Below are 12,815 nucleotides of genomic sequence, written 5' to 3' on the forward strand. Positions count from 1 at the left end.
AGGATGGTACCATATTCAAAATGGATGTGTATGGTAGGCTGTATTACCTTAGCACTGCAGAGGATGAAAATGTTGATGAAGTGTATGGTTGTCATGACATTCAAACGTGGCATAAGATACTTGGTCATTGTAATTTTGATGATGTTGCAAAATTAGAAAAGGTGGTTGAAGGGATGTCTATAAAAGGGAAACATGACAAGTCCAACCAAAACTGTGAAATATGCACACAGGGTAAATTTACACAAAACAGAAACAGACAGGCAGACACTAAAGCTACAACCGTACTAGAGCTAGTACACACAGACCTATGCGGTCCTATAGAACCCGCAGATAAGGATGGATACAGGTATGCAATAGCATTTACTGATGATTACAGTGGGATGATTTTTCCATACTTTATTAAAGCAAAGAGTGACATGACAAAAGCTACAGAAAAATTCATAGCAGATGTAGCTCCATATGGAAAGATAAAGTGCATACGGTCTGATAACGGCACAGAGTTTACCGGGCAGGAGTTCCAGTCTTTACTGAGGAGTAACTTGATAAGGCATGAGAAGAGTGCACCCTACTCACCTCATCAGAATGGAACTGCCGAAAGAGGTTGGAGAACCTTATTCGAGATGTCTCGATGCATGCTATTGGAGAGTAACCTCCCAAAGCAATTATGGACATATGCTGTACAGACAGCAGCTCAAATCCGCAACAGGTGCTACAGTAAGCGGCTAGAGCAGACACCTTACCGTGTTTTCACAGGAAAAACACCTAACCTATCCAACATGAATATATTTGGCTCTGAATGCTACGTATATCAGCAGGATAAGAAAAAGCTGGATTCTAGATGCAAAAAGGGGATCCTTGTAGGCTATGACAAATATAGTCCAGCATATAACGTGTATTATCCCGAGACAGGAAAAGTCCTAAAACATAGGCTGGTGAAATTCAAACAGATTGTTAAATGGGGGGAGACATTGAGTGTTATGGAGATACACCATCAAAGATAGTCAACCAGGGTCAGGGACAGCCTGAAGAGGCTGCTGAGGCAGGTCCGACCCAGACAGATAGTACTCAGGGAGAAGAGGGAGAAAAGAGATACCCTATGAGACAGAGAAAGGCTCCAGAATACTTAATAATAATCAATTTCATTTTTATAGTGCTTTTCAAGATACTCAAAGACACTTTACATTATACACCGTAGACACAGCTACGGGGAGCAATGCAGGGTTAAGTGTCTTGCTCAAGGACACATCAACTAGGGCGGGGATTGAACTGCCAACCTCTTGATTGAAAGACGGGCATGCTAACCACTGACCCATAGTCGCCCCACAAACTTAAAAGAGTACCAGTGTAAAGCTGAGTGTAATAATGACGAATGTGAAAATGTAGATTATTTCTACAGAGTGGCTTGTGATGTACTTAAAACACTTAAAGAGGCAATGGACTCTAAGAAGTCAAAAATGTGGGCTGACGCGATAAAAGAGGAAATGAACTCTTTGACAGAGAATAATACTTTCACTCTGACCCCACTGCCAAGAGGCAAACAAGCAGTGGGAGGTCGCTGGGTATATGCAGTGAAAGAGAGCCCAGATGGATCTGAGACTTGTAAAGCCAGATATGTCGCAAAGGGGTAGTCAAGTTGAAGGGATTGATTATAAAGAGACTTTTTCACCGACAGGGTGCATACGAGCATTAATGCAGGTGGCTGTACAGGAAGATCTTACCCTACACCAAATGGATGTAAAGACTGCTTATCTCCATGCTCCAATAGACTGTGAGGTATACATGGAGCAACCGGAAGGTTTTGAGATCAAGCCAAAAACAGGGGAACACTTAGTGTGTAAACTCAACAAGTCATTGTATGGTTTAAAACAGTCCGGGCATAACTGGAACATGTTACTGCATGAGCACCTTACAGAGAATGGTTTTGTGCAAAATGATGCTGATCATTGTGTCTACAGCAGAAAATCTGAGAACGAGAAAGTGATTCTGTTAGTAGGGGTAGATGACTTAATCACAGCAGTGAGTAACAAAACCTTACTCAGTGATGTAAAAGAAATGTTGAAGAGAAGGTTTAAGATGAAAGATATGGGTCCACTTAAACACTTCCTGGGTATCGATTTCAGACAGACTGAGGGAGAGATCAAAATGACACAAAAGAGACACATAGAGAAGATATTAACGAAGTTTGGAATGTCCGAATGCAAACCAAGATCCACCCCATGTGAACAAAAGCTAAACTTTGACAGTGAGGGTGAAGTTATTGATTCAACAGGATATAGAGAGATAGTAGGTAGCTTGATATACATTATGACATGTACCAGACCTGACATGAGCTGGGTTGTGAGTAAACTCTCAATCTCAATACCTAGCAGAACCAAAGCAACAGCATTGGGCTACAGCAAAACACATACTGAGGTACTTAAAGGGTACCATAGATCAAGAACTACACTACCAGAAATGTGAGGAAAGCATACTACAACTGGAGGGATATAGTGATGCTGATTGGGCAGCCGATAGGGATGATAGGAGGAGCACAAGTGGATACTGTTTCAGCTTAACTGAAAATGGTCCAGTTATATCGTGGAAGCAGCCAACGGTGGCATTATCCACCTGTGAAGCTGAGTATATGACACTAGCAGCCACTATTAAAGAGAGTATGTACCTTGTACAACTACTTAGAGGGATAGATGGTAGTAACCAGCATCTACCAGTCAAGATATATGAGGACAATCAGGAGGCGATAGCTTTATCTAAGAACCCAGTATGCAGACAGAGAAGCAAACACATAGATATAAAGTATCACTTTGTACGGTCTGCACACGCTGAAGGGAAAGTATCTATAGAATACCGTCCTACTGAAAACATGGCAGCTGATGTCCTTACCAAGCCAGTGACAAGGGCTAAGTTTGAGAGTTTCAAGGGGTATTTGTTTGGAGAGTAATGTGAACTGACAGATGTGAATGTTTTTGAAGTCTTTAGAACACTGCCAATATGCAACATGTTTTATTTTGGAGTTATGTATTTTTGGTTTCTATTTACCACTATAGAGAGCTATACACATGTCTTTGAGTGGGAGTGTTGAGCATATTTGTATAAATGGGTAGCAGAGCCATGTTAAATAGCCTATGCAGTAACGTCACATGAGAACGTGTGTGCCTGCGTGCACTTGGATGCTGTTGTGCGCATGCGCAGAATAAACTGTGTGAATTCCCAGACCAACGAGACGATGGTTGTCTGATGTTTTTCTCCCGTGAATGCTAGCTACTAGGAGCTACTAGCTAACCAATTTGGTGACTGCAAAACGATAGACTGCTGCAGGAATGTCTAACGCTACAACGCCATTAATGGAATACAACAGCACTGTTTTTACTTTGAAGGCGAGTTAAGTATTGAGGCGTTTGAGGATGCGCCGCTCTCCAGACGAACATGACAAGAAAGATCCAGGAAATCTGGAGCATCAGCTGCAAAACAAAGCAGACAATTTGGACTTTTTCTCCCTGGCTTTGGATGAGAGCTGTGACCTCCGCGCCGCCGCCCAGTTACTCGTCTTTGTACGTGGGATAACGAAGGACTTTAAGATCACGGAGAAGCTGGCAGCAATGTGGCCAAAGAAAGGGACGATTTGTTCACATGTGAGACAAGCTGGAACTGAAATGGGACAAACTGGCAGGTGTTACAACGGATGGTTGTCCACATCAGAGGAAACATGTGAAGACTTCTGAAGCAAATGCAGGATAAAGTGACTGAAATGAACCGTGACCAGAAATTGCTCTTTTTTCATTGTCATCATCAGTAGTGTTGTGTAAGTCAGTGCTACAAATTAACCATGTTATTGATGTTGTAACTAAAATAGTTAACTTCATCAGGGCAAGAGCATTGCATCACAGGCAGTCTGTTGCACTTTTGTAGGAGACTGAGCATCGTGACATAGACTACCACCACACAGCCGTCACATGGTAGACTACCACACAGCCGTCACATGACAGACTACAACACAGCCGTCACATGACAGACCACCACACAGCCGTCACATGACAGACTACCACACAGCCGTCACATGGTAGACTACCACACAGCCGTCACATGACAGACTACCACACAGCTGTCACATGACAGACTACCACACAGCTGTCACATGGCAGACTACAACACAGCCGTCACATGACAGACTACCACACAGCTGTCACATGGCAGACCACCACACAGCTGTCACATGGCAGACTACAACACAGCCGTCACATGACAGACCACCACACAGCTGTCACATGGCAGACTACAACACAGCCGTCACATGACAGACCACCACACAGCTGTCACATGATAGACCACCACACAGCTGTCACATGGCAGACTACCACACAGCTGTCACATGACAGACCACCACACAGCTGTCACATGGCAGACTACCACACAACTGTCACATGACAGACTACCACACAGCCGTCACATGACAGACTACCACACAGCCGTCACATGGCAGACTACCACACAGCCGTCACATGACAGACTACCACACAGCTGTCACATGACAGACTACCACACAGCCGTCACATGGTAGACTACCACACAGCCGTCACATGACGGACTACCACACAGCCGTCACATGGCAGACCACTACACAGCTGTCACATGGCAGACTACCACACAGCTGTCACATGGCAGACTACAACACAGCCGTCACATGACAGACCACTACACAGCTGTCACATGGCAGACTACCACACAGCTGTCACATGGCAGACTACAACACAGCCGTCACATGACAGACCACTACACAGCTGTCACATGGCAGACTACCACACAGCTGTCACATGGCAGACTACAACACAGCCGTCACATGACAGACCACTACACAGCTGTCACATGGCAGACTACCACACAGCTGTCACATGGCAGACTACAACACAGCCGTCACATGACAGACCACCACACAGCTGTCACATGGCAGACTACCACACAGCTGTCACATGGCAGACTACCACACAACTGTCACATGACAGACTACAACACAGCTGTCACATGGCAGACTACCACACAGCTGTCACATGACAGACCACCACACAGCTGTCACATGGCAGACTACAACACAGCCGTCACATGGCAGACTACCACACAGCTGTCACATGACAGACTACCACACAGCTGTCACATGACAGACTACAACACAGCTGTCACATGACAGACCACCACACAGCTGTCACATGACAGACCACCACACAGCCGTCACATGGTAGACTACCACACAGCCGTCACATGACAGACTACCACACAGCTGTCACATGACAGACTACAACACAGCCGTCACATGGTAGACTACCACACAGCTGTCACATGACAGACTACCACATAGCTGTCGCATGGCAGACTACAACACAGCCGTCACATGACAGACTACCACACAGCTGTCACATGGCAGACCACCACACAGCTGTCACATGGCAGACTACAACACAGCCGTCACATGACAGACCACCACACAGCTGTCACATGGCAGACTACCACACAGCTGTCACATGGCAGACTACAACACAGCCGTCACATGACAGACCACCACACAGCTGTCACATGGCAGACTACCACACAGCTGTCACATGGCAGACAACCACACAACTGTCACATGACAGACTACAACACAGCTGTCACATGGCAGACTACCACACAGCTGTCACATGACAGACCACCACACAGCTGTCACATGACAGACTACAACACAGCTGTCACATGACAGACCACCACACAGCTGTCACATGGCAGACTACCACACAGCTGTCACATGGCAGACTACCACACAACTGTCACATGACAGACTACAACACAGCTGTCACATGGCAGACTACCACACAGCTGTCACATGACAGACCACCACACAGCTGTCACATGACAGACTACAACACAGCTGTCACATGACAGACCACCACACAGCTGTCACATGACAGACTACAACACAGCTGTCACATGGCAGACTACAACACAGCCGTCACATGACAGACCACCACACAGCTGTCACATGGCAGACTACCACACAGCTGTCACATGGCAGACTACCACACAACTGTCACATGACAGACTACAACACAGCTGTCACATGGCAGACTACAACACAGCCGTCACATGACAGACCACCACACAGCTGTCACATGGCAGACTACAACACAGCCGTCACATGACAGACCACCACACAGCTGTCACATGGCAGACTACCACACAACTGTCACATGACAGACTACAACACAGCCGTCACATGACAGACTACCACACAGCTGTCACATGGCAGACTACCACACAGCTGTCACATGACAGACTACCACACAGCTGTCACATGACAGACTACAACACAGCTGTCACATGACAGACCACCACACAGCTGTCACATGACAGACCACCACACAGCCGTCACATGGTAGACTACCACACAGCCGTCACATGACAGACTACCACACAGCTGTCACATGACAGACTACAACACAGCCGTCACATGGTAGACTACCACACAGCTGTCACATGACAGACTACCACACAGCTGTCACATGGCAGACTACAACACAGCCGTCACATGACAGACTACCACACAGCTGTCACATGGCAGACCACCACACAGCTGTCACATGGCAGACTACAACACAGCCGTCACATGACAGACCACCACACAGCTGTCACATGGCAGACTACCACACAACTGTCACATGACAGACTACAACACAGCCGTCACATGACAGACTACCACACAGCTGTCACATGACAGACCACCACACAGCTGTCACATGGCTCAGCCTGTGGCCCCTTGATAAAAATGAATGGCCCACCCCTGGCCTAAGCTAATATAGTTAACAATACACACACACACACACACACACACACTCACACACACACACACTCACGCACACACACACTCACACACACACACACGCTCACACACACACGCTCACACACACACGCTCACACACACGCACACACACTTAGGACCACAAGCAGAAGTGACATGGCTCTAGCTGGCCGTATCATTTACAGCAGGAAATCCTTTCTAGCACTCACAATGAATATTCTCCAAATGAATGTTTTCAATTTAAAAAACCTATTACAAAGTAGTTTTTAAACACCTCAAGTATGAAACCGACAGTCTCCCCTGTTTACAGGCCTGGGGAATGTGAACTTGTGTCATGTCAAACCGACAAATCTGTTGTTTTCCACTTTAATAAAGCTATAGGTTTTCCAATACAAGAACACTCGGTAAGAAGCTGGAAATCGTAATCTGCTCCATCACCTATGTGCCGAAGAGTTATAATTGTTTGGAAATGGATCTGTCAAGAGTGATACATGTGCTCCTCCTCCTGTCACAAACGCCTCTTATCAAGCAGCCAGCCAGGGAGTGGAAGCATTCCACAGCAAATCCAGCTCTGTGTATCCTAACAAAGCTCCACTAAGAATAGAGTCTGTGACATGATTACGACACTGTAGGGAACACTTTCCATGTCCCAGCTCACCCTCGCACTTCATGTTGGCCCCATTAACACATGTGAGGCCATATTATTGGCTGCATAGCAACGAAGCAATGAGGACATTCTGAACGATGGAAACAATTTTTATTTCATGCCGTTGTCTTGAAATCATGAGTTAATTATTTTGTTATCTCAAAAAAACAAGCTTTCCACTCACTGATCACAACTCACTGAGTTGGGCTGTTTGTGTTGCCTCTATCATCGGGAACATTTCATGTTCGTTTGGTTATATTTTGTTGAGGAAAATAAATCAGGTCACTAGTGTAAAATTGTACAACTGATTTTGAGTCCTATTTCCTGAGTTATGACTACCGCCTCTTTATCTGCATTTTGAGTCCTATTTCCTGAGTTATGACTACCGCCTCTTTATCTGCATTTTGAGTCCTATTTCCTGTGGCTCCCAGCCAATCCGTGACAGTCAGCCCACTAAGCCCGTTTCCGGAACTAGCAACCCGTAGCTCGGTGCTATCATAAAAAGCCAGACAGCAAAAAGCAAAAGGATTTAACACAGATTCTAAACATCTTTAGAACATCTTTCTGCACCAAAGCATCACCGAGATATGAACCAAAGAACACAGCAACATGAAGCGATTTAGCGCTTTACAGTCAGCAAATGCTGCTTTGTTGATTAGAAGAAGAAAAAAGCATTTTTTCAAAGAAAGGCCAAAGACTGCTGTATTTGGATGTATTGAACACCATAAGTAATATACAAGAGAAATGTATGGTTTGGTACATGAGAAAATTCAAATTGCACAGATGGTGCCCAAATGTGCCCAAATGACCATTTTGGAGACAAATAAACGAAAGAACACGATTAACATGTGAACTCATGCATGCACTATCCAATTAATAAATGTACATATTAAACAAGTCGAGCTTTACAGGCCATACATCTTTCACATAGATGATGAGACAAACGGTGGCGTTATTTCTATCAGAGGTGGATGACACTGACTTGTAGAGCGACCCGTTACCTGACACACTCCACTGATGCACATGTCAAACGCATCCGCCCGGCACCGTGTCCCATCCAGCACCTTGGGAGCCAGTTCCACAGTGAGACTTCTCCCTTTGGTCTGGCACCGCAGTGCACAGGGTGCTGAGGGGTCATACGGTGACGGGAACCACTCGTAGGTGACACCCTGGTACTTGATGTCGTTGTGGGCTGAACATTGCTGGGCCCGGAAATCACCTGACTCTGCTGGGCAATCCTGAGGAGAAGAACAACGAGGACAATTCATTTCAGACTCACTTTGGTACATTTTCATTTAAAGGATGTTATTCAAATTTACAAATTAAATTTTTTTTACCAATGTTTCTCTCATATTCCATTTCACAGGTCATGTGTCTCCTAACATTTAATAACACTTTATAATAACTACACGCTATTTAGCATCAGTTAAGTATGATTAAACACTTAATTCATCATGTAATAAAGCATTGTTCCAACATTTACACTCATTAGTATGCAATTCATGAACACAGTTATACATGTTTTATTCTTGATTGATAAGCTTGACTATTATGTGTTTCATGATTGGGTTTTCATACCCCATTTGTAAATTAAGTAATATGTATTCAAAAACAATTATTAAGGACCTCTAGATGATTATCATTTATGAAGTTTTATTAGAATTAGAATGCTGACCAATGCGATGCCCGTCAGTGGCACGAGTGGTGAGTATGTTTCTTAGTTTTCTGGCACGCACATTATTGATTATGAGTATCTAGCTAACTTTGAGTGGTCGGAAGACTAGAAAAGGGATTAGACACCAACCTAACTATGTAAGAGCAATCAAGACTACATTTTAAGAAGGCATTGAAATTAAATAGCTTTGAGATGGGCAAAGACGTTTTGAGAAAGATATACTGCTAGCAAAACTTTGCAGAACCCCCAAAGAAAGCTGGTGGAGCTGTACAGTACACAAACTAAGAGGTAGTTCAGGACCCTGCACATCGTTTGTTTAATGAATTTGAAAAACTCCCATCAGGAAGACAATACAGGAGACCCACAGCAACAAGAGACATCTTCAAGAGATATATAATTAATGACCTGCAGTTTTTTTTACCATGTCTATAAGATATGTATTAATTGTTAATATTTAGTACTTGCATCCAAACCCACCTTTTACCTACTAGTTTTTTATCTTGTGTATTTTAACACATGGCAAATTGTATATATGTCTGTGAAGTTTTTCAAGTGTGTACATGTCTATGAAGCTAACATTTTGACATTTATTTATTTTCACAAACACTGATTCCAATATGCCATTATCCAGGCCGCTTATCCTATTCAGGGTGCTGGGGCCGATATCTGAGCCAATTCAGTCTTCTACTAGAAAGCTGAATAAAGAGCTTGCAGGTTTTCCAGGTAACGTTGGAACCTTGCTTATTGGTGGCCAAGGTACACAGTCACAAATGCAATTTCTACGACAATTGAAACCGCATTTTAAAGAAGGTAATAAAATATAAGATTATATTCAAATCTGTGTGGTTCAGAAGGGATGGAGGAAATATCCAGCATGTTGGAACATGGCAGAGGAGGTAATGTAGCAGAAAAGCTCTCAACATCTTAACACCTGGCAAGTTCTTGGGACTGAAAGCTCAGATCAATAGGGTATGCTGGTTCCACTGGGTGACAACTGGCAGACTATTGGAAGCCAATATCTCTCTTCTCCCAGACTAAAAACTGGACACATCTAGCCCGACACATCAGCTTCACTCAGCCTGTCGACATATTCTTCAGATGCCTGTATGGAGCCTATTAAACACAGCATTCGGTTCAGATAGTTGCTCTCCTTGTGTAAATTGGGGGAAAGGGGATGAATATTATCCTGGGACCATTTCCCACTTGATGTTATTGAAGCTCTACAATGAATCCAGACTAAACCCTTCAGCAGGGAAGAAGAGAAATAAGACTTCCTCTGATTAAAATAATGTGTAAGAAGGTTGTCTCAACCGGCTGGATGTTCTTCTGTGGCTTGGGAAAGTGAAGTCCTTGGAGCGGTTGTGGTTGCTGGTTTCTCATGGATCAAATGACAATGTTGATATTACATGATGGTCTGTCAAGGACTGGTGGAGGGAATATTCGCTTAGACATAGTCTCCTTCATTTCCCAACCTGACACACACAGAGCATATTACACTTTTGTGATACACACACCCTTTATCCTTTTAAAATCTATTTTGGTTTGGTTTGATTTTAAGAAAACAAAGTTATAATTTAATCAAACTCAAAAGAATCAGTTCAGCCGTCATTCATCTTTGGTTTGCCTTTTTTTGGTTGGGAAACTCGGGGCACAACCATTTTGAGTGGCAGCCTAGTTAGTGTACACAACTAGCAGCTTAACATATTGGCTACATACTGTATGTATCTGAGATGAATATTAAAGAACAGGTTCGACCAACACACCTTTATTTTCACAAGGCCCTTACTTTAAATACTAGAGGTCAGAAGAGTTTGAATTATTAAGTTGATATGCATTAACTCAGAGATTCCAATTACTGAGAACTGAAGATATACCATCAGCTTCCCAAAAGAAGAACCGTCACTCCATATATCTAATAGAAAATCTAAAATACACAGTTCAATTAAAGTCCAACTAAAATCAGACTTAGTTTTTTGAATGTATTTTTTGGAAAAAAAGGAGAAAGAAAAAAAGTCTTTAGGAAAATATCAGAAATGCTCTTGTTGCTCTAAGCAGCTGGAGCAGCATGTCAGCGTCAGGTTGACAGCAGCTGGCAGGCTAAGCACTGGCAGAGGAACGAGAGACACTGAAGAGAAAGCATCGGACTTGGGTTGTGTAGCACGCTGCTGTTAAAGAATGTGAATATTACTACTTGAATATTGGATTGCCTGTATGGAAAAATGTTATGGTTACAATAATAACCATGTGGTTACGATAATATATATGTAGTTACAATGATATCCATGTGGTTATGATGATATATATGTAGTTACAATGATATCCATGTGATTACAATGATATATATGTAGTTACAATGATATCCATGTGGTTGCAATGATAACCATGTGGCTACAATGATAACCATGTTGTTACAATGATAACCATGTGGTTACAATGATATCCACAATGATAACCATGTAGTTACAATGATATCCATGTGCTTACAATGATAACCATGTGGCTACAATGATAACCATGTTGTTACAATGATAACCATGTGGTTACAATGATATCCACAATGATAACCATGTAGTTACAATGATATCCATGTGCTTACAATGATAACCATGTGGCTACAATGATAACCATGTTGTTACAATGATAACCATGTGGTTACAATGATATCCATGTTGTTACAATGATAACCATGTGGCTACAATGATAACCATGTTGTTACAATGATAAACAAGTGGTTACAATGATATCCATTTTGTTACAATGATAACCATGTTGTTACAATGATATCCACAATGATAACCATGTAGTTACAATGATATCCATGTGGTTACAATGATATCCATTTTGTTACAATGATAACCATGTTGTTACAATGATATCCACAATGATAACCATGTAGTTACAATGATATCCATGTGCTTACAATGATAACCATGTGGCTACAATGATGACCATGTTGTTACAATGATAACCATGTGGTTACAATGATATCCATGTTGTTACAATGATAACCATGTGGCTACAATGATAACCATGTTGTTACAATGATATCCATGTTGTTACAATGATAACCATGTGGCTACAATGATAACCATGTGGTTACAATGATATCCATGTTGTTACAATGATAACCATGTGGCTACAATGATAACCATGTTGTTACAATGATATCCATGTGCTTACAATGATAACCATGTGGTTACAATGATATCCATTTTGTTACAATGATAACCATGTTGTTACAATGGTATCCATGTGCATACAATGATAACCATGTTGTTACAATGATAACCATGTGGTTACAATGATAACCATGTGCATACAATGATAACCATGTTGTTACAATGATAACCATGTGGTTACAATGATAACCATGTTGTTACAATGATATCCATGTGCATACAATGATAACCATGTTGTTACAATGATAACCATGTGGTTACAATGATAACCATGTGGTTACAATGATATCCATGTGGTCACAATGATAACCATGTGGTCACAATGATAACCATGTGGTCACAATGATAACCGATAACCATGTGGTCACAATGATAACCATGTGGTCACAATGATAACCGATAACCATGTGGTCACAATGATAACCATGTGGTCACAATGATAACCGATAACCATGTGGTCACAATGATAACCATGTGGTCACAATGATAACCATG

At 42.7% G+C, this 12,815-nt stretch overlaps 1 protein-coding gene across 1 annotated transcript in view; it reads right to left on the reverse strand.

The window, feature by feature from the left end:
- Positions 1-12,815, reverse strand: part of adamtsl3 (ADAMTS-like 3) — a 157,725-nt gene that overhangs the window by 46,586 nt on the left and 98,324 nt on the right. The window contains exon 5 of the mRNA XM_034562715.1: positions 8,468-8,704. Coding sequence (XP_034418606.1) covers positions 8,468-8,704 — 237 coding nt within the window. The remainder of the gene's footprint in view (positions 1-8,467; positions 8,705-12,815) is intronic.

The sequence above is a fragment of the Cyclopterus lumpus genome, chromosome 3 (assembly GCF_009769545.1).
Source record: "Cyclopterus lumpus isolate fCycLum1 chromosome 3, fCycLum1.pri, whole genome shotgun sequence".
NCBI classification, from domain to species: Eukaryota; Metazoa; Chordata; class Actinopteri; order Perciformes; family Cyclopteridae; genus Cyclopterus; species Cyclopterus lumpus.